Source organism: Rhincodon typus, chromosome 6, assembly GCF_021869965.1.
Source record: "Rhincodon typus isolate 14 chromosome 6, sRhiTyp1.1, whole genome shotgun sequence".
Lineage (NCBI taxonomy): Eukaryota > Metazoa > Chordata > Chondrichthyes > Orectolobiformes > Rhincodontidae > Rhincodon > Rhincodon typus.
In genome coordinates this window covers 30968284-30992381 of record NC_063337.1, presented here as the reverse complement: position 1 = coordinate 30992381, position 24098 = coordinate 30968284, and the positions used below count along the sequence as shown (strand labels likewise).

The following is a 24098-nucleotide window of genomic DNA, read 5'->3' as shown; positions in this document are numbered from 1 at the left end:
CCCCCCCCCCCGTTTCATGGTAGTATTGCTTACTTTCTCCTTACATCACCTGTGGTGTATGTGTATGTACATGCATCGACGCTGTGAGACACCATGTGCAAAAAACTTCATTCAATATTTTCACCACCAGGACAACACCCAGGTGGCCAGTGAACCAGCTACAAGCAAAGCCCGGTAAGGGCAATGCTTACAAGGACGCTGAATGTTAATATGACAAGTTGCATTGTTAATAAGGCATTTAGCAAGCAATAAACCCCGTAATTGGCAACCCACCTCACTGCTTGTCAAACACATAAATGATTGTATGGGATGCTCCCATGGTTGAGATGGGCTTTGCCAAACACCTTACCCAATTCTGCCACAAATCCCGCCATAGCCCACACACTCAGACCCCTGTAAGATTCTACCCATTGTCATTTTCAGTAAGTTTAGTCTTGCCAAATGGCCACACCTTTAATGGTAGCCATTACAGTAATGTTAGGTATAGATTAGGTTTAGGTTTGGATTTTATTATCACGTGTACTCAAGCACGGCAGTACAGTGAAAAGTATGTAGTGTAGCCACACATGGTGGTATGTGTAAGGTACAAAGGGACCTAGGTACAAAAAAACTTAAGTACAAAGTAGTAAGAGAAACAGAGTCTAAGAGATCAAAGAGTATGGGGAGAAAGCGGGAACAGGGTACTCAGGTGGATGTTCAGCCATGATCATATTGAATGGTGGAGCAGGCTACAAGAGCCTGAATGTCCTGTTCCAGCTGCTGTTTTCGATGTTTCTATGTTTAATGTCCAGCACACTCTCCTCCATATGGAGGAGAAGATGTGCAGTCGTGTCATTTCAATCTCCAGTTAGCTTCTGATGCCTTCAGTTGTGCGCCCCTTTCTGTCAGAGAGAAATGTAATGGAATACAGTTGGGTGATGTGATCAGCACGAATAGTTGACAGTGTGTGTGAGCTGTGAGATGTAACTGTAAGCCGCGCAGCAGTGTTGTAGTTATGTTTGTGTGTGACTGAAGTGGAGCAGTCTCCAAGTTTTCCAATGCTGCATCAGAGGACTTTAGTACCTACTGTGTTCTATGTTAAGTATGTTAAGGCATCCTTCTTTCTTTTCTAGGTCTGTTAACTCAGAACCATTACATTTGTGACAGCCATAAAACACCTCTTGTTTAAGAGGCGTGAGTTAGATGTAAGTAGTGTTAAGTAGTATAGATTTGCCGCCCTGTTAATTGGTGTACAAAATCAATAGCATATTTAGTACCCGCTGTATGCAGAAATTATGTAAATAAGCAAGCAACATGAAAACAGTGTTCTGCCTGTGTTGCACCCAAATGTGCGTTGGTTAATTGCACATTGTGACCTAATTTCAAGGGCTACAAAAACAGAAGTTGCTGGAAAAGCTCAACAGGTCTGGCAGCATCTGTGCAGAGAAATCCGAGTTATTGTTTCGGGTCCAGTGACCCTTCCTCAGAACCCAGCCGTTAAGCAGCCATTCTGAAGAAAGGTCACTGGCCCCGAAACGTTAACTCTGATTTCTGTTCACAGATGCTGCCAGACCTGCTGAGCTTTTCCAGCAACTTCTGTTTTTGTTTCTGATTTACAGCATTTGCAATTCTTAAGGTTTTAATTTCAAGGGCTATTCGTTTTAGCCACCTTCCCATACATAATTTTGTAAAGTGCAAGCAACAAACAAAAATGGTTGACTAAAAGTTTCTTTGAAAGATGTTCTAAATTCCAAGATTCTTATTTAATTTATTTTAGGATAAATGTTTTGTAATAACCAGGCGCGAGATCTGATTACTGTATTAAGGAATATATTTATATTATTCAAGTAAAATTGATATGTATCATTGTAAAGCAATAAACCATTACGAGCTTGTTTTTAATTTATCCATGGAATGTGTGTGTCATAAGGTGGACCCGTATTTGTTTCCCATCCCTAGTTGCCTTGTGAAGGTGGTGGTGAGCTGCCTTCTTGAACCACTAGGCTTATTTAGTGTGGTTATCCCAACAATGCTGTTAGGGAGGGAGTTCAAGGATCTTGACCCTGTGATATTCAGGGAGTGGTGATATATTTCCAAGTCAGGATGGTGAGTGTCTTGGAGGAGAACTTGCAGATGGTGTTCCTGCGTATCCTCTGCCCTTGTCCTTGGCCATGGGTTTGAAGAATGTTCTCTAAGAAGCCTTGGTGAACTTCTGCAGCTCAGAAACTATAGATGGCACACATTGCTGCTAATGAGCATTGGCGATGGAGGGAATGAATGTGGATATGGTGCCTACCAAGTGGGCTGCTTTGTTCTAAATGGTGTCCAGCTTCATGAATTGCAAGAGGTGCACTCTTCCAGGCAAACTGAAAGTATTTCATCACATTCAAACTTGTGCCTTGTAGATATTGGATAGGCTTTTTGGGAATCAGAAGTGAGCTACTTGTTGCAGGTTTCCTAGCTCCTGATTTGCAGTGGTTGCCACAGCATTTGTATACTTGCCCTGTTCAGTTTCTGGTCAGTGGTAACTCCCAGAATGTTGCTATTGGGGAAACAGCAGTGATAATGCCACTGAATGTCAAGTTGCGATAGCTAGATCCTCTCTTATTTGAGATAGTCATTGCCTGATTCTTTTGTCTCACAAATGTTACTTGCCAGGCATAGACTGCTTCAGCATCTGTAGTCACGAATGGTGCTAAACATTACAATCGTCAGTAAACTACCCCACTTCTGACCTTATAATAGAGGGAAGATCATTGATGAAGCAGTCAAAGCTTTTTCATGTATTGTTCAGAATATCTCTGACAACTGAGGATGCCTTTATATAACCTGGCATCTATCTGTTTCACAATGTATGCTCACAGTTTCAGATGATACTTGTTCAGTCTTACGTGTATAAATAACTTTTAAAAAACGTTTATGGTGTAGTCGAGTATCAATACCATGCTTGCAGATATATTTTATGGGATAATTGAGCAGCAATAATACACTTTACATGTAGAAAAAGGATGTGTTTATATCAGCTGATGTCACGTATTTTATATCTGTCTGCATTCCTTCCCTTAGTACTGCGGTAACTGTATCAATGCAATTTCTTTTGGAGTCCTTCCTGTTCAATTAATTGATGTATTTCAGTTCCTTGCAATTTGATTGTTTTTAACTTTAATTATTCTTGAATTGGTGTAAATCTTTGATATTTGTCTATGGCTAAAGCATGCTGAAAAATGAATATTGCCCCTTTGTTCTCTAATTTTGATTTTCAAAAACATAGCACCACGAAGAGAATATTGGCTAAATTGCTTTGAAAATGATTGGTTTAATCGTATAAGTGGATTTTAACTCAGTGTATAATGAATGGAAACTAAAGAAACATTGTATTACTTGAAACCTAGTGTGTTAAATTTAATTCTGAATGTTCTTCACACTTGAATGCACCGTAACTCAAGAAACAATTATCTGCTCCTAGAGATAGTGAGAAGAATGGTGGGCATGCCAACTTAATTAGGCGGGAATTCAAAACTTAGATGTCTATTGTCAGGATAAACTCCAGCAATTGAAGCCAGGTGAAGCTTCTTGCTATCTGGTGTCAGGAACCTAATTTGCATGTATTTGCATCTCTACTTGTGTAACTTCCAAGAATTAACCATAAAATATAGGAGCAGAATTATACCATTTGGCCCATCAAGTCTACTTTGCCATTCGATCATGGCTGGTATGTTTCTCATCCCTGTTCTTCTGCCTTCTCCCCATAACCCCTGATCTCCTTACGAAGCAAGGACCTTTCTATCTCTGTCTTAAATGCACTCAATGACTTGGCCTCCACAGCCCTCTGCGGCAATGAGTTCCACAGATTAACCACCCTCTGGCTGAAGAAGTTCCTCCTCATCTCATTTCTAAAGCGTTGTTCCTTCATGCTGAGGCTGTGCCCTTGGGTCCTAGTCCCTGTTACTAGTGGAAATATCTTCTTCTCACGCACCCTATCCAGGCCTCTCAGTATTCTGTAAGTTTCAGTCACACCGCCCAACCCCCTCCCTCATCCTTCTAAAGTCCATCAGGTACAGACCCAGAGTCCTCAGCCACTTCTCATATGACAAGCCCTTCATTCTTAGGATCATTCATATGAACCTCCTGTGGACCGCTGCAATGCCAGCACATTCTTCCTTAAATACAGAGCCCAAAACTGCTCACCATATTTCAAATGTGGTCTGACGACAGCCTTACACAGCTAAGATTGAATTTGCCTTCTGAACTGCTAACTGAACCTTATGCAAATCCTGAACTAGGACTCCTAATTCCCTTTTGTGCTTCAGATTTCTGAAGCCTTTCCCCATTTAGAAAATATTCTATGCCTGGATTCTTCCTACCAAGGGAGCTAACCTAACACTTTCCCACATTGTATTCCATCTGCCACTTCTTTGCCCACTCTCTTAGTCTGTCCAAGACCTTCTGTTGCCTCCCTGCTTCCTCAGCATTGCCTGGTCCTTCACCTATCTTCACTTGAACTTCATTTTCCCTATTAACTTCTGCTGAATCAACGACATATAGCAAGAATGTGCCAAGTGATGCCCGTCCGTGTAAGCTCCTTACTTTTTCACACTTTTGTTATAAGCTTAATGGCAGGAAGCTGTGGTCAACTGAAGGGCCATTCCAATAAACAGAAGTCTGATGATTATTCAGTGTTGAGCATCTGCCTTTGATTCCCATTTTAGTATGTCTACATAGGCCGTATCATCCAAATTTGTGGCATGATTGAATTCTTGTAATGTCTCAGGTCTACAAGAATTAGTTAAGCAAGGTGTGTACATTCATAGTCTCATTTTCCCTATTGACGAGGCAGACCACTAGAAGAATATGAAGCTATAATGTTGTGCTGCCATATCCTCTCACACAAGATGAAGGGTATCAGGAGAGATCTGGTGAGTTAAGGTTTGGGTGGTGGGGGGTGTACTCCAGGAAGCAGCTTTATAGCAAGGCCACATTGACACATTTTAGGGACAATATGAATTAGTTCAGGCTGACTGTTGTGCTTGGGCAGAGGATTTTCCAGCTAAGAAGGTAATGCTGGTGTATTAAATGCTTCCAAGCACCTATACTTTCAGTGACAAGGAGCTGTCCTCTGAACCCACAATACAATATAGAACTACATGTTGTGCATACTGGTTAGGGTCTTGGCTAGGTATGAAATTAACATCTGAGGATATACCATAAAGTTTCATGAGGAAGGATAAAGTGACCCATTATTAGGGCTAAAATTGAATCAGAGATAGTAGGAACTGCAGATGCTGGAGAATCCGAGACAACAAGGTGCAGGGCTGGATGAACACAGCAAGCCAAGCAGCATCATAGGAACAGAGAGGCTGACGTTTCGGGCCTAGACCCTTCATCAGAAAAGGGGGAGGGGAAGGGGGTTCCGAAATAAATAGGGAGAGAGTGGGAGGCGGATAGAAGAGGGATAGAGGAGAGGATAGGTGGAGAGGAAACAAACAGGTCGAAGAGGTGGGGATGGAGCCAGTAAAGGTGAGTGTAGGAAGGGGATAGGTCAGTCCAGGGAGGATGGACAGGTCAAGGGGGCGGGATGAGGTTGGTCGGCAGGAGATGGAGGTGCGGCTTGAGGTGGGAGGAGGGGATAGGTGGGAGGAAGAACAGGTTAGGGAGGCAGGGACGAGCTGGACTGGTTTTGGGATGCGGTAGGGGGAGGGGAGATTTTGAAACTTGTGAAATCCACATTGATACCATTGGGCTGCAGGGTTCCCAAGCGGAATATGAGTTGCTGTTCCTGCAACCTTCGGGTGGCATCGTTGTGGCACTGCAGGAGGCCCAGGATGGACATGTCGTCTGAGGAATGGGAGGGGGAGTTGAAATGGTTCGCGACTGGGAGGTGCAGTTGTTTATTGCGAACCAACCGTAGGTGTTCTGCAAAGCGGTCCCCGAGCCTCCGCTTGGTTTCCCTGATGTAGAGGAAGCCACACCAGGTACAGCGGATGCAGTATGCCACATTGGCAGATGTGCAGGTGAACATCTGCTTGATGTGGAAAGTCTTGATGTGGAAAGGGGGTGAGGGAGGAGGTATGGGGGCAGGTGTAGCACTTCCTGCGGTTGCAGGGAAAAGTGCCGGGTGTGGTGGAGCTGGAGGGGAGTGTGGAGCGGACAAGGGAGTCACGGAGAGAGTTGTCCCTCCGGAAAGCAGCTGTGTGCTTTCACTTGCTGTTTCCACAGATCATGTGAAAACGAAAGGACTGTGGCACAGATCAGCCTTGCCATTCTGTTTAGTTTTACAAGCCAACAATTTTTTGTTTCCTGTCTTTGTTTTCGAAATTTCCTCTTTCACTTCATCCCTCTACTTTTTTTGCTCCTCCAAGCTTCCTAAAGTGTTAACTATTTTGAGATTGTCTCAGCTCTGTTCTGCTTTGTCTAACCCTATTCGTTTCTGGATAGCCATGGGCCTCTAGTTCCGACAGTACTGTTTCTTCTTGGGGACATGTCTACACTGTGCCTGAAGAACCTTGCTTCCGACTTTCCTTCAAGTGGCTGTAACCAGTCCACTTTTGCCAAATCAACACTTAAGCTTATAAAGTTTGCCATCCCCAGTTTAAAAAAAATTGCTTTTGTTCTGTTTTTGTCCCATCGTAATGGTGCAAAATATAATTGTATAATGATCACTGTCTCCGGAATGGTCAACCACTGTTAGTTCATCCACCTGCCCAGCTTCATTTCCTAAATATGAGTGTAGAATTAAGTCCTCTCTCTTGTCTAAAAAAAAGTTCTATTATATGCCAGTGACCAACAATTCTCACTGGTCTCGATATACACGGACAAAGAAGGACACAAGTTCGACTGGGATAACACATCCATAAGCAGAGACATACCAGGGAATTCCTGGAGGCCTGGCATTCCAACCGGAACTCCATCAACAAGCACATTGAACGGGACCTGATATACAAACGACTGAAAAACAGAAAAACAGAACCAGAAGTGATGCCAACTACCCCAGCAAACCAAGGTATATAAATAACAAGCGGGACAGAACACCAACGCTTCACGGGAGGCGTGGTGATAAAACGTCTGCAGTCAAACACACTGGCTTGGCGAGTGATATTTGAAGATGTATTCACTTACCTTGACTGCTCGTGAGTTCATAGAACTACTAGGAGCAGAGCATTCAGGTTTGGAGGGATTTGCTGCTACAGTGACATCAGCAATTATGTGTTCTCATTGTCTTTGTAGTGTCTGTTTGGAGAACCTTCTAGTTTCATGAAGCACCTCCTTCCTCCTGTCCATCTCCTAAACAAAGGTCTCTGGTGTTGAGTTGGTGAACCTTGGAGTGTGCTCTCTGCCAAGTTGCAGCATTTGTCCATGATGTTCCAGCTCCAGTACACTTCTCCAACCACTTATGGAACGTGCTTCAGTCAAAATGCACTAAGTCTTTCAGAGGTGCAGACTGATTTTAAGTGGAGCTAGCATCTCATAAGTTTGTCCTGTGTGCACAGACATTCAGCAGTACATTTAGTGGTGACTTCATATTAAAATCAGTGTTTGTGTACTATCTGCAATAGATGGGAATTGATTTTGTCATATGTCATAAACCCTGTGCCTGTTTTTAGTCCTATCAAATTTTGTGTGACACTGGATGAAGTAAGCTTCATCTTTGTATTTTGTGATAACTAAAATTATTCCTTGAGGGATCAGTAGAGATACCAGAATAGCAGCACAAAGTGACTCCTGTGTGTTGTACCTCAGACTGAAATAAGTGACGGGTAATGCCACTAACAGGAGCATAACATGCTGGATTATCTTTCCCTAAATACGCATTAGCTTTTATTCCAAAGTGTCATCACCTCTGTGAAGATACTTGAACTCTTGGCCATTGCCCTCCAAATTATCTGATTCACCAGCTAATCATTAGGTCAGCTAAGCAGTTATTTTCTTGGCTGCACGGCATCAGGTTCCTACCAAGACTGAATTATCTGCATATTTGTTTGAATATTATTCACATCCAACCAATCTAGGTTGAGTTTTGAACCCAAAATTTATGGTAAGAAACAATTCTTTGAATTGCCATGGGCATTTATTAATTTAGTGTTAACATCAAAATATTAAAGAAAGCACAGATTGGACATTGGGCCCTGGTTCCACAAATATACATATGAAAATAGTATTTTTCTCCTTTTTATGTCATTTGCCCCTGATTTGTCTGCATTCACGAAGTATTCTGACCAGGCACTTGCATTGGCTGTAACAAAAAAGTGTCCATTCAAAGTCACAGCAGGAAACATGTGGAAATATTGTGGTAAGTATATTTTACTACAACATTGTAGAAGCACATTTGTGCCAGGAAATGGGTGCTAACATTGCCTGTATTGTTTTTGCAGAGTTTTTCAGTTCTACCATTGTTAGAGCTAGGCTAAATTTAATGAAATTGAGTGTGAATTTTGTTATCTAGTCTTTGCATAACGTTAGTATGAGCCACATTTTAGAACAGGAAGTCTCTCTATTTAAGATACTACGGCCTTTCTCAGCAATTTTTCCAGGTCATTGTGACTTTTTAATATTACTTTTCCATGTCTAGACACTAGTTCCAGTTCCTATAGTGTATCATTTTGATCAGAGCATTTAAATGGTCATTGGATAAACATATGGATGATAATGGAATAGAGTAGGTTAGATGGGCTTCAGATTGGTTTCACAGGTCAGCGCAACATCGAGGGCCGAAGGGCCTGCACTGCGCTGTAATGTTCTATGTTCTAATCCATTGTCAATTCTTCTGAATTACCGGATTCCAACAGCTACAAAAACTTATAACTGCTGAGTCAGCTGAACAACCATTTTCTTGGTTTCTTGCTGTCCTCCTGCATTCTCTGCCGATGTTTGGCAAAAAAAACACTTGTATCAAATGCCAGGACTGAGATTTCCCAGGTCAGTGACTGAGATGCTTATTCTTTATTGATTTGCCTAATTAATTGTTTACCGTTTACAATCTTTGGAGAGCTAACTATACCATAACCAATGGGTCACATCAAAGTTTTGCAGTCTTGCCACATCTCAGTTATGTGTGTTGGCAGACAACTAAACAACTAATCAGAGCATAAGGCTTCCCAAATATCTTCATCTTTACTAAAAGAAAAACATGTGGATGCTGGAAACCTGAAATAAAAATAAAAATGCTGGCAATGTTCAGCACGTTGAGCATTATCTGTGGAGAGAAATGGTTCAGATCCTTTCACAGGAACGGAAGATTATCAACCTGATAGTCTCTTTCTCTTCTCAGATGCCTCACTGATGAGGAGTGCAGCACATCAGTGCAAAAGACAAGGCTCAAGCATTTGCAACAGCTTCAGATAGAGTTGTCAAGTGGATGATCCACCTCTGGCAAGGTTAAAATAAATAGTAATTACAGTGAAAACTCTGAGCACATCAGAGTCATGAATATCACGAAGTTTGTGGTTGTTTAAGGCCAAACATCTAACCTCTAGGACACCAGTGCAGGAGTTCTTTAAGGTAGTGTCATGGGCCTAATCACAGTCGCCTTTGACAGTTGCATCAATGATCTACCCTCCAGCTTAAGGTCTGAAATAGTGTCACTTAGAATAGAAGAGGCTGAATGGTGAGTAATTCGAGTTGAGAATAATAAGGAGCTTGGATAAATTGGACGGGAAAGATCTGTATCCCTTAGCAGAGAGGATAGTCATCAGGTGCACAGATTTGAGGTGATGAGTGGAAAGATTAGAAGCACCATGAGGAACAATCTCTTCCACAGGGTGGTGGGTGTCTGGACTTTGCTGCACCTGAAGCAGTGTAACCTGCAAGGTTATGGGCCAGGTGCTGGAAGTGGGATTAGAAAGTACAGCTAGTATGTTCCGCTGGCGCAGACACCGTGGACTAAATAGTCTCTTTCTGTGCTGTTGTCGTTCTGTATATCTAATGTTTTTGATGATTATTCAATACTTAACATTATTCATGACTCCTCAGATACTGAACATAGGAGTAGACCATTCAGACTATCAAGCCTTGCCTGTTGTTCTAGATTGTTCTTGATCAATGCTACAATGTCCATATCTTTAATGTCATTAGTTTCCAGAAATCCACCAACTGTGCCTTGAACTTGCTCTATAACTGATTTTAAAAGGCATACTATTCTTATTTTACCAAACTTTTACATTTTTGTTGCTTTGTGACTGAGGTTAAGGAAATTATTCTGCATTTTCGAATAACCACCTGAACTCTGCAAGTGGTCTTGATTTGGGCAATTTCATTATGCATTTGGCAGTACTACAAGAAAAGATGCACTTCATTAAAATTATATTAAAGCAGTATTTTGAATTCATGATTGAAGTTAAATGTGAGTAGTGACTGTTAAAATAACTGTGCTGTACTGCACTAACGGTGCATTTGAACCTTATATACAACAGTAATAGTTCTTGTGCAAAAATCAGTTTAATTCTTATCAGATAACAAATTTATCAAATGCACTTTATGACAGACAACTAAATTTGCATTTATACAACGTTTTTATTATATAAAAGAGCTTTCATTGTAAAAAGAGCCCTCCAGATGACGGATGCTAAGAAAGGAGAAGCTGAGAAACAGGAGAACTTAGGAGGGCTCACTCAGAGCTTGACTGAAGAAGTAAATTTGAAGAAGGTTTCTTTCGAAACAGAGAAAGACAGACAGAGAAGTTTAAGGATTGAATTTCAAAAACTAGTCTTCAGATATTTGAAATTGTCAAGGTTCTGCTCCAAATTATGTAGTGCATTGGGCTAGTGGGGGATGTTGGTTGGAGTGCAACAGACAAGAGAGGCAAATGGCTGTAGAAATTTAAGATACATGAAGTGCAACTAGACCCTGGTTGGATTTGAAGACATTGCTATAAATGGATTATTAGAAGCATAATCTTCCGAGGTGCTAAATAACATGGGCAGTGAGGAGTTTCCCACTGCTGAGAGCAAAATGTCCCATTTTCCAACCAAGTGTTGAACAGCAAGTGGAGATTCTCACCAGTGAGTAGTGAGAGGCCTTTTTGAATGTATCTGCATGCATTAACGTCTTTAGAAATGTATCATCTTTCCTCATTGATATGTAGTTTCCCATTCTCTCACCCACTGGGTAGAAACCAGGCAGTGACAATTCCCGACATGAAAGCTAGACTGGGCATGTCATAACGCCAGTTTCCTGCTTGATCTCCGAGACCTTCCATCTGTCATCAACATCTTTGGCATGCTCCATGGGCAGTGACCTTGAGTGCACCCCTTACCCCACTATTAAGCTAGACTTCCAGGTCTCTGTCAGGGAGACAAAACAGAGTTCCAGTTACCCTCTGTCCAGCATGGACGTGACAACTAGAACTGTGAAGGGCAGAGTGACAGCACTTGACCATGTGTACAGCTGGGCTTTTAGGATAGAGTCATTGAGTAATACAGCATGGAAACAGTCCTAATCTGGTCCATGCTGACCATGGTGCCTACTCAGCTAGTTCCAATTGCCTGCATTTGGTCCATATCCCTCTAAATCCTTCCCATCCAAGTACCTATCCACATGTTTTTAAATGTTGCTATTGTGCCTGCCTCAACCAGTTTCTCTGGCAGCCCATTCTAAATACGCACCACTCTGTGCATGAAGAAGTTGCCCCTCAGGTCCTTCTTAAATATTACCCCTCTCACCTTAAACCTATGCCTTTTAGTTACCAATTCCTCATCCCTGGGAAAAAGATGATATTCATTCATCCTATCTATTCCCTCATGATTTTATGCACTTCAGTAAGGTCACCCCTCATTCTCCTATGTTCCAAGGAATAAAGTCCTATCCTGGCCAGCCCCTATAACTTGGGCCCACTAGTCCTGGCAACATCCTTGTAAATCTTCTTTGCACACTTTCCAGTTTACCTGTATCTTTCCTATAACAGTGTGACCAAAACTGTACCCAATACTCCAAGTGAGGCCTTGCCAACGACTTATACAACTGTAACATAATGTCCCAACTCCAATACTCATTGCCTCAACTGATGAAGGCCAGCGTGCTAAATGCCTTCTTCACCACCCTGTCCACCTGTGATGCCGCCTTCAACGAACTATGTACTTGAACTCCTAGATCCCTGTGTTCCACAACACTCCTCAGGACCTTACCATTTACTGTACAAGTCCAAAGTGCATCACCTCACACTTATCTGTATTGAATTGCATTTGCCAATCCTCGGCCTACTTCCCCGTCTGATCAAGATCCCTCTGTAATTTTTGATAACCATCCTCGCTTTCAATGATACCTCCTAATTTTGTATCATCTGCAAACTTACAAATCAAGCCTTGTACATTCACATCCAGATTATTAATGTAAATAACAAATATGAAAGGTCCCAGCACCGACCCCTGTGGCATACCACTAGTCACAGGCCTCCAATCCGAGAAATAACTTTCAACCATCACCCTCAGCTTCCTATAATCGAGCCAATTTTGTATCCAATTAGCTAGCCCTCCTTTGGATCCCATGCAACCTAACCTTCATGACTAGCCTGCTATGCGGGACCTTGTCAAATGCCATTCTAAAGTCCATATAGACAACATCCACTGCCCTACCCTCATCTAGCCTCTTGCTTACCTCTTTGTAAAACTCTAAAAGATTTGTCAGACATGACTTCCTGCGCACAAATCTGTGCTGACTATCCTTAATCAGACCTTGACTATCCAAATGTTGGTTGATCCTGTCCCTCAGTATCTTCTCCAATAACTTGCCTACCACTAATGTCAGGTTAACTGGCCTGTAGTTCCCTGCCTCGTCTTTGCTACCTTTCTTAAACAATGGAACAACATTAGCCATCCTCCAGTCTTCTGGAACTACTTCAGTGGCTGAAGATGAAGCAAAAACCTCTGCAAGGGCCTCTGCAATTTCTTCCCAAACATCCCACAACTTCCGAGGATGGACTTGATCAGACCCAGGGAATTTATCCACCTTAATGCGATCTAAGGCTGCAAACACTTCTCTGGTGATATATATGCGGTTCAAAACATCCTCACTCGTTTCCCTTATTTCCTTAGCATCCATGATTCTTTCCTCAGTAAACACTGAAGAGAAATATTCATTAAAAATCTCCCCCATCTCCTCTGGTTCCACGTGTAGACGGCCATGTTGATCTTTAAGGGGACTCATTCTCTCCCTAGTCACCCTTTTATCTTAATATAGCTATCAAACCTCTTGGGATTATCTTTAACCTTATCTGCCAGATCCGTCTCATACTCTGTTTTTGCTTTTCTGATTTCTCTTTTAAGTGTGCTCCTACACTTTATATTGTCATCTAGGAATTCACTTGAGCCCAATAATTTAAACCCACTGTCTCCCTTCTTTTTCCTGACCAGAGCCTCAATATCCCTTGTCAGCCAGGGATCCCTAAACCTGCCAGCTTTTCCCTTCATCCTGACAGGGATATACTGTCTTGATATCACACTTTTAAAACCCTCCCTTTTGCCAGTCATTCCTTTTCCGTCAAACAGACTCACCTAATCAACAGCTGCTACATCCTCCCTAGGGGGTCCCAAAATTGGGCATGCTCCAGTTTAGCACCTTAACTTATGGACCTGTCCTATCTTTCTCCATTACTGTGTTAAAACTAAGAGAGTTATGGTCACTGCACCCAAAGTGCTCTCCGACTGACACTTCAGTCACTTGCCCGACCTCATTTCCTAAGAGGAGGTCCAGTGTTGCACCCTCCAGACTGGGACCCTTTACATATTGTTTTAGGAAATTTTCTTGGACACGTTTGACAAATACCACCTAGTCCAGGCCTTTTACACTCTGGTGGTCCAGTCAATACAGGCGAAATTAAAATCTCCAACCAATACTACTCTGTTATTCCTACAGGTATCTGCAACCTCTGTACACATCTGCTCATCTAGTATCCACTGGCTATTTGGGTGTCTATAATACAGTGGCAACAGAGTGACCATCCCCATTTTGTTTCTAAGTTCTAACTATATGGCCTCATTTGATGACCCCTTAAGAATATCCTCTCTAACACTATTGTTATGTCCTTCCTTATCAAAAAGGCAACTCCTCTTCCTCGCTTACATGTACTTCTGTCATGCCTGTATCTTCTGTATGCTGGAACATTGAGGTGCCAGTCCTGCCCTTCTCTCAGCCATGTTTCTGTTATGGCTATAATATCCCAGTCTCCAGAGCCAATCCATTGTCTGAGTTTATCTGCCTCATATGATGAAAGAAAAGCACTTTAAACTATAAGTCTTTTCCCTCCATTTACTGCGCCCCTGGCTTCCTGAATATTAAACTTGCTCTCAATGGCTAATGTATTTGCCCCTGATTTCTCAATGGTCCGTCTCTTATTTGGAATCCCACCCCCCTGCCAAACTAGTTTAAACGCTCCCAGGTAACACTAGCAAATCTGCCTGCAAGGATATTGGACCCCCTCCAGTTCAAGTACAACCCATCCCTCTTATACAGGTCACCTGTACCCCAGAAGAGATCCCAATGATCCAAAAACTGAAAACCCTGCCCCCTACACCACATTCGTCTGGCGTATCTATTTGTATCCTCACTGGCAGGTGGTGCTGGAAGTAATCCGGAGATCACTACCCTTGAAATCCTGCTTTTTAATTGATGGCACTGACATTAAGAATCCTGGGAGGTTCTGGAGAGGCCTGTACTGCCATCTGTGACAAGTGGGAGAATATGATGAATGGGACGCTGTAGGGATGTGATATATGAGTAATGTGCTGAGTTTGGGAAGATACTGTGAGAAAATTTGCCAAAGCTCTCTGAATCTCACCAAAATTGACACTTAATCAGTTTCTGGGAGGATTCAGCCTTAGGTTTATTTTCAAATAATCCAGTTGCTAAATTGTATTTACTTTTGAGTGGGTTAATTACGCATCAGTGCTGATGGTCATGCTGACACATACATGGTTCAAACCATTCCACTGATGGCAGAATGAGAATTTCCATAGAAATGATTGTGGGAGAACAGTAATAATTTTTGGTTTCATGTTAATCATATTCATATTTTCCCCCTCTTAGCATCTACCTACTGTGCTGCTAATCCATGAATTGAGCAAACAGGAAGGAACTTGGACAATCATTCCCATATTACCACAGTACGTATTCCATCTAATGCAGAAAAAACTATGGGAAATTAAATTGTTTCTGTCTACCCTTAAGATATGCATCGTCAGATGGGAAGTGATTCTCACTGTTGAAGTCAGGGGTTCATGTGCCTGTTAACATAGTTTGCTTTAAAATAAGGTATTATAAATAATTAAGAATCAACTGATTTACTGTGTGTCCCAAGTATATTGGTTTGAAACCTTTTAAAATATAGACCAATATTCTATCAATACATGTGTCTCCCTGCAACAGAAAATGCACACACATCATCAAGTAAATACTTCATAAATATGATTTTTGCATGGAAGAAAGTATGCCCAGTGTCTAAGATTATGGCAAAGATTGGATTTTTCAGCTGTCACAACGTGCAGTCTTAACATGGGTGGCATGGTGGCTCAGTGGTTAGCACTGGGTTCGAATGCAGTCTTGGGCAACTGTCTGTGTGGCGTTTGCACATTCATGATTGCCCATGTCTGCGTGGGTTTCCTCCAGATGTTCCGGTTTCCTCCCACAGTCCAAAGATGTGCCGATTAGGTAGATTGGCCATGCTAAATTACCCATAGTGTGCAGGGATGTGGAGGCTAGATGGATTAGCTAAGGGAAATACAGGGATAGTTGGGGGGATCAGTTCTGGTAGGATGCTGTTCGGAGGGTCGATGTGGACTTGATGGGCTAAATTGCCTGCTTCTACACTGTAGGGATTCTATAATTAGATATTTGTCGCATTGGGCTATGCTTGTAATATCCAATTTTAATGACTTTATTTGTGAAAGGGTTAATAGGACATGCAATTTGTGAAAAGCACAATCTGTTCTATTTAATAGACAATAATTTGTGTTTTGTAAAAGGCAACTAAAATTTAATTAAATTTCCCACTGGGACATTGGCTGTGGCTTTCATTGTTGATATTTATTATAACAACATAAGCCCCTTTTTAATTTGTAAGTAACAATGAACTGAAGCAGGTTGCAAAAATGCAGTTGAACTAATCACATTTCAAATTTGGAGTGTCAATATCTGTGGTTTTCAAAAGATTGTAGTCCAAAGTTTATTCAAGAATGTTCACTGACATTTATGTAAAAGCAAGAATCAGACCCTTTTTATAGAATCGATAGAATCCCTACAGTGTGGAAGCAGGCCATTCGGCCCATCAAGTCCACACCAATCCTCCAAAGAGCGTCCCACCCAGACCCACTCCTATGACTGCACTTCCTATGGGTAATCCACCTAGCCTGCACGATCCTGGACACTGGGCAATTTAGCATAGCCAATCCATCTAACCTGCACATCTTTGGTTTGTGGGAGGAAACCAGAGCAGAAATAACTATTTTTGTTTGAACAATAAAATCTCTGATGGGAACGTATGGTTTTGCAATATGTGAATGCTTGAATGTAATTTTGTAAGTGTTAGTGAAAAACAGCAATCAGTTTTGTGAGACTGACTTAACCAGGATATATGATAAAAGGCTCAATATCTGGAGAGAAAGTTTTACTTTGCTTGTGGGACATTGTGTGTCTTTCAACAGTAAAAATGTCCTGATGATTATTTTCAAAAGTACTTTGAACAATTTTTGTTTGTATAAATATGGTTACCAAAGAAAGCTTCCTAAAATATAAAGACTTGCCTTTATAGCATACATATCAATAGATTGAGGGTAGGTGGTTGCATAGGGGCAACATCACAAGACTAGTAAACCACAGTTAGCATAAAGCTTCAGGACAAAGGTCAAAATCCCACAGCACATGGTGAAATTTAAATTCAACAAAAAAGAGAGTTATGTAACAATTGTTGATAGTCATAAACACCCATCCAGTTCATTAATGTCTTTTTGCAGAGGAAATTTGTTGTTCTAACCTTCTCTATTACATGTGACTCCACAACCAGAGAATTGTGGTTGACTCTTAACCGCCTTCTGAAATGGATTAGCAAGTTGCTCACTTGCATCAAAACTGTTACAGATCTAAAGGACTGAAATTGGATGGACCGCTGAGTATTGACCAAGACACTGGAAACAACAATGACAATGACAAACCCAGCCCTATCAATCCTGCTAAAAACTCCTTACTAATGTCTTAGGATTGTGATAAATTTAGGAGAGCTGACCCAATGATAGCCATAGTCATGGCGTCATAGACATGGAATCATTCCTTAGAGCTAATGAGCTGGACACCACCATTGCTATCCCTGAGGATGTCCTGACGTACTGACAGACAAACCTACCAAGGTAGCAGCACAGTGGTATACAGTTGGGAAGTTGGGAGGAAATTGTTTTGGAAGTCTACGACATTGAATACGTTCTTCATGAAGGTTCATGGCATCAGATCAAACAAGGACAAGGAAATCACCTGCTGATTACCACCAATGATCCCTTCAGCTAATGAGTCGATGTTCCTCCATTTTAAACTCCACTTGGAAGAAGCACTGAGGCTGGCAAGAACACGTGAATCTTGATGAGGGATTTCAATGTAGTGCTGGAGTGACCAAGCTGACCGAATCCTAAAGAATATGTCTGCAAGACTAGATCTGCATTAAGTGCTGAGGAAACCAATAACACGGAAAATTTACTTGATCTCATCCTTACCAATTTAATTGTCACAGATGCATCTGGTAGGTGTGATGACCATACCGTCCTTGCGGGATACAGTCCCATCTTCATATTGAAGGTAACCTCCATCATGTTGTGTGACATTAACATTCTGTTGAATGGAATGAACTTTGAACAGAACTAGCAATTCAAAATTGGGCACTCTCAATGCTCTGTGGGCCATCAAAAATGCATACAGCACAAAAATAGGCCATTTGGTCAATCATGCCCTTTGTGGTCAACAAAGATCTGACTATACTAATCCTATTTGAACAGACCTAGCAACTCAAAATTGGACATCCTCAAGGCTCTGTGAGCCATCAAAGATGCATACAGCACAGAAGTAGGCCAATTGGCCAATCGTGCCCTTTGTGGTCAACAAAGATCTGACTACACTAATCCTATTTTCCAACTTCTGGCTCACAGCTTTGGCGGCCATGGCAACCAAAGTGAATTTATAAACACTGCTTTAATGTTTTGAAAGTTTCTGACTCAACCATCCTTTTAGGCAATGAGGTCCAGAGTCCCAACACCATCTGTGTGAAAAAATGTCTCAACTCTGCACTTGGCCTTCTACCTCTTAGCTTAAGAGCATTGTCCCCGGTTATAGACCTCTCTACTAATTTAAAAAGTGCTTTCCTATCCAACTTTTCTATGTCTGTCATAACTTTATACATCTCTGTCAATACCCTGCTCAACCTTGACTGTTCCAAAACCAAACACTAGCCTATCCAGTCTTTTCTCATAGGCATAATCTGCAGCAAAATTGTATTCAACCACAATCTAGAACCTCCGCGCTTACTTTTTTAATCGTGAGCCTAACCCTCCCTCTACTCCCTCTACTGACCCCTTCTCCCGCCTCCAACACACCCCCTCCTCCTGGACACCACCCCAAGGCCTCCTACCCTGCCTAGACCTCTTCATCCCTAACTGCCGTCGAGACATCAATCGCCTCAACCTCTCCACCCCTCTCACCCACTCCAACATCTCCCCCACAGAACGTGCAGCCCTCCGCTCCAACCCTAACCTCACCATAAAACCCGCGGACAAGGGAGCCGAGGCCAGACGCCAGCTCCCTGACACCTCCTTCTACCGCCCCCTTGATCATGATCCCACCCCCGACCACCAAACCATTATCTCCCAGACCATCCACAATCTCATCACTTCAGGTGACCTCCCACCCACAGCCTCTAACCTCATTGTTCCCCAACCCCGCACCATCCGTTTCTATCTCCTTCCCAAAATCCACAACCCTGACTGCCCTGGTCGACCCATTATCTCCGCCTGCTCCTGCCCCACCCAACTCATCTCCACTTATCTCGACTCCATTTTTTCCCCCTTGGTCCAGGAACTCCCCACCTACGTCCGTGACACCATCCACGCCCTCCACCTCCTCCAAAACTTCCAATTCACTGGTCCCCAACACCTCATCTTTACCGTGGACGTCCAGTCCCTGTACACTTGCATTCCCCATGCAGATGGCCTAAAGGCCCTCCGCTTCTTCCTCTACCGCAGGCCCGACCAGTCTCCCTCCACTGACACACTAATCCGCTTAGCAGTACTCGTCCTCACCCTTAACAACTTCACCTTCAATTCCTCCCACTTCCTACAGACAAAGGGGGTGGCCATGGGTACCTGCATGGGCCCAAGCTATGCCTGCCTCTTTGTAGGATACGTGGAACAATCCCTCTTCCAAAGCTACACTGGCCCTATCCTCCACCTGTACCTCTGTTACATCGATGACTGCATCGGCGCCACCTCGTCCTCCCACGAGGAGCGTGAACAGTTCATCCACTTCACTAACACCTTCCACCCCAACCTTAAGTTCACCTGGACCATCTCTGATACCTCTGTCTCCTTCCTGGACCTCTCTGTCTCCATCTCTGGCCTCCACCTGGAAACCGATATCCATTTCAAGCCTACCGACTCCCACAGCTACGTAGAATACACCTCCTCTCACCCACTTTCCTGCAAAAATGCCATCCCCATTCCCAATTCCTTTGCCTCTGCCGCATCTGCTCCCGAGATGAGGCAGTCCACTCCCGGACATCCCAGATGTCCTTGTCCTCGTTTTTCAAGGACCGCAACTTCCTCTCCACAGTGGCCGAAAATGCCCTCAACCGTGTCTCTCACATTTCCCGCAACTCATCCCTCACACCCGTACCTGCAATAACAACCAAAACAGAATCCTCTTCGTCCTCACGTACCACCCCACCAACCTCCGGATCCAACGCATCATCCTCCAACACTTCCGCCATCTGCAATCTGACCCCACTACCAAAGACATTTTTCCCTCCCCATCCTTATCTGCTTTCCGGAGGGACCCCTCTCTCCGTGACTCCCTTGTCCGCTCCATACTCCCCACCAGCCCCACCACCCCTGGCACTTTTCCCTGCAACTGCAGCAAGTGCTATACCTGCCCCTATACCTCCGCCCTCACCCCCCATCCCAGGCCCGAAGAAGACCTTCCACATCAAACAGATGTTCACCTGCACATCTGCTAATGTGGTATACTGTATCCGCTGTTTCCGTTGTGGCCTCCTGTACATCGGGGAAACCAAGCGGAGGCTTGGGGACCGCGTTGCGGAACACCTATGCTCGGTTCGCAACAAGCAACTACACCTCCCAGTCGTGAACCATTTCAACTCCCCCTCCCACTCCTTGGATGACGTGTCCATCCTGAGCCTCCTACATTGCCACAATGATGTCCCCTGAAAGCTGCAGGAACAGCATCTCATATTTCGCTTGGGAACCCTGCAGCCCAAGGGTATCAATGTGGACTTCACAAGCTTCAAAATCTCCCCTCCCCTGACCGCATCCCAAAACCAGCCCAGCTCGTCCATGCATCCCACCTCAAGCCCCATCCCCATCTCCTACCCACTAGCCTCATCCCGCTTCCTTGACCTGTCCGTCCTTCCTGGACCAACCTATCCCCTCCCTAATTCCCCACCTACATTCACCTTTACTGGCTCCAACCCCGCCTCTTTGACCTGTCTGTCTCCTCTCCACCTATCTTCTCCTTTATCCATCTTCTATCCGCCTCCCCCTTTCTCCCGATTTATTTCAGAATCCCCTTCCCCTCCCCCATTTCTGAAGAAGGGTCGAGCTTTCCTGCTCCTCTGATGCTGCTTGGCCTGCTGTGTTCATCCAGCTCTACACCTTGTTATCTCACAGTCTAGAACCTAGTGGCCTATCAAATTGCCACTCGGTAATACCATTATCATCCAGCCATAAGATGAATCCTAGTTCAGTGAAGAATGCTGGAGGGCAAGCCAGGAGCAGCACCAGGCATTCCTAAAAATGAAGTACCGACATGCTAAAGCAGCATGCAAAGACAGGACTAAGCAATGCCGTAACCATTAGAACCGATAGAAACTTTGCGGCCCTGCCACAGATAGTCATGAAAGTAACGGACAATTAGCAACTCACTGGAGGAAAAGGCTCCACCGATATCGTCATCCTCGATGGGCAAGCCCAGCATATCACACGGCCATCTTCAGTCAGAGTCACAGAATTATGCCGGTGCAGCATGATAGGCCGGTGCATTCGGCCTATCATTCTGCACCAGCTCTATTATCTATGCCAATTGCCTACCTTTTTCTCAAAAGTACTGATTGAATAATCCACCTGGCCTGCTCCTGAGGTCCCAGCATCACCGATACCAGTTTTTAACCAACTTGATCCACTTCATATCATATCAAGAAATGACTGCAACAACACTGAAACCGTTCAACACCGAAACAGCTCAACACCATCCAGAAAACCGTCTACAAGATGCACTGCAGCACCCAGGCTTCTCTGACAGCATCTTCCAAATCCATGTCCATCACTGAAAAGGACAAGAGCAATAGATGCACAAGAACCCTGCAAAATGCAGGTTCCCCTCCAGGTCTCATACGGTCCATACTTGGAGCTGTATCACCTTACTATTGCTAGGTCAAAATCCTGAAACTTCCTAGCTACCAGCATTGTTAGTGTACTCTTACAGCTTAACTAGGAAAGTGCATTGATAATGGAGCATAACTATTCCACGAGCCATCACAAGTATCTAAATATCAATGGGACCATCAAGTTGATCAATTTACCTGAATGACTGCTGATCAGAACAGAAGCAATTTCTGCCAATTTTGTCATTAACATAAAGCAACCACTGTAAATACACTTATTCTTTAACAAATGGCAGGGAATAAAGAAAGGATTACTGATCCACTACTCTGCCAATTAACCTATACCCAAAATGCACGCACACATTCATTCATGAATAAGCCAGATGAAGGACTAACATCTTAATGCAAATATAATGGGTAGAAAAATACAGGCAGTGAAAACAAAATTCTGATGATCAAAAGTCTAAATCATGAGAGTGAGTGATGTTGTTTCTCACAGTTCTTTTGATTTTAGCAATAACGACATGCTGTTACCTGCAGAGCAATGGTTGTTCATTGATTCAATCATTGATAAGGTGGATCCAGGTCTTTCCTTGGATAAGAATTCCGTTTTTAAAGTTTCTTTGTTTTTATGTATTTTCACTTGCACAGAGAGGATAGAGAGATGTTTTCTGCTTGCTGGCTCTGGTTAGTTCTGATTGCAGTGCTCCCATGAGTTTTTAGCAAACTGTATCTCAACTAACTGAAGAGCTATTGTCAGTTTTTACTTAACTCAGAAACTCATGGTACTGCTCTAACTCAATAATGTATCAGTCTCATTGCTTCAAAAGGAATGTTGTCTAGTCCAGCTAAAAAATGTGCACCACTTGATTTTCCAACTTGCAAAACTCTCCTGGTATTACGACTATATAGCAGCATCCAACTTCCCTATCAGTTTATAGTCCAAAAAGGAAAAAGTTGTAACAAACACAGAGTATGCTGGAGAAATGCAGCAGATCTAGTAGAATCTGTGGAGAGAGAAACAGGTATAATGTTTCGAGTCCAGTATTACTATGCTTCATAACTTATCATTGCATTAATACCTACATTTTATTTTGTAAATATTAGCAACAGCATTTTAATTGCTTTTGGAAATTATAATTCAATAAAATATAATACAAATGTTCTTTTCTCGCTTTGGTAATCCAATCTTTCTTTCCCTCATTATTTCTCTTTCTCTGCCTGATCTGACAACGAATTGTGGCCAATTTTTTTTCCATAAATTCAGCAGGATTTTCTTTAAATGGATCTTGTCATGTCTCCTCCAGACAAAACACACTCAATACTTAGATGGTATATATGATAGAAGCCTGTGTGCAGTAAAATCTCATAAAAGATTATGAAATATTTAGCTAGTTAATCTGTCTTTGGTATTAGGTGGGAAAACGTTGTTGGCAGAACCAATAGAAAAACTTCTCGTTCATTAACTTGTTTCATGTTCACCTGAAAAACATATTTCAATCTAATTTAAAGGATGCTTCCAACAAAACAGCACCAGATGTTAAATGTATTGGTGTGTCAGCTGAGATTATAGCTTCACAACCTGGAATGATGTTTGAGAAGAAGGAAGTGTTTTGTGAGACAGCTTATTTATTATAGGTTGCATTTCAATTTCCATTTCTATTGTTACAAAAGCTGGAATGATATAGGAACAAGTTGAAGTTGGAAACCTGTTGTAAGATAAACACAATGTAGAAAACACTGTGCATAAATACATAAACTCCTTGTTTTTTTCAATTTCTGACAATAGAACAAAAGAAACTAAACTAAGAATGCAAACCATCTACAACCTTTTACTGCAAAGGGCAAGCAGTTCAGCTTGATTGTTGATTGCAATAATATAATCTGCAAATGGACAAATGCCTTGCATACAGGATGCTGCTCAGCACTCTCAAAACACAAAGAGGTTAATTTATCTGATTAGTCCTTAGTTTCTTGTTTTTCTTTCGGATGTTAGCTTCCTCATAGATTTCTAACATTCCTCTTTCTTTTCATTTTATCTGCTATGACGCTTTAAAATCCACAAAATTGGAAATTTTACTGAGCTCCAGTAGTCTGTAATTTAAATCTGTACCATAATACAGAAGAATTCCTCATTTCTCTTCTTCCAATCAGGTTTGTTCTGACCACATTCTGTTTTATAAACAAAGCCTTTGTTTGTGATTCTAGCTACTACTACATCTCTGTAGTATCGTAGTTTATGTGTAAAGTATAGGCTTGGATTTTGAAGTCAGTGGCAAATGGACCCATTCATTATGCCAATGTCCGGACTTCTTGTTGCGAACTTTTGAATGGCATCTTATTGGGATTGGATATAACACAGTGTTATTTATAGAGGGATTCTGAGACCAGTGAGAACAGGTCAATCTACAGCATATTACTTCAGATAATCAGATTGAAGAATCCTTACTGTGAGCAATTTTGGACCCCCTACTTTGGAAAGGATGTAGAGGCCCTGGAGCAGGTCCAGAGGAGGTTCACAAGAATAATCCCAGGAATGAAAGGTTTA

General features: G+C 42.5%; 1 protein-coding gene across 1 annotated transcript in view; it reads left to right on the top strand.

Annotated features, from left to right (window-relative positions):
• The window catches only part of b3glcta (beta 3-glucosyltransferase a), a 156399-nt gene that overhangs the window by 50626 nt on the left and 81675 nt on the right, over positions 1-24098 (top strand). The window contains exon 5 of the mRNA XM_020529584.2: positions 14992-15068. Coding sequence (XP_020385173.1) covers positions 14992-15068 — 77 coding nt within the window. The remainder of the gene's footprint in view (positions 1-14991; positions 15069-24098) is intronic.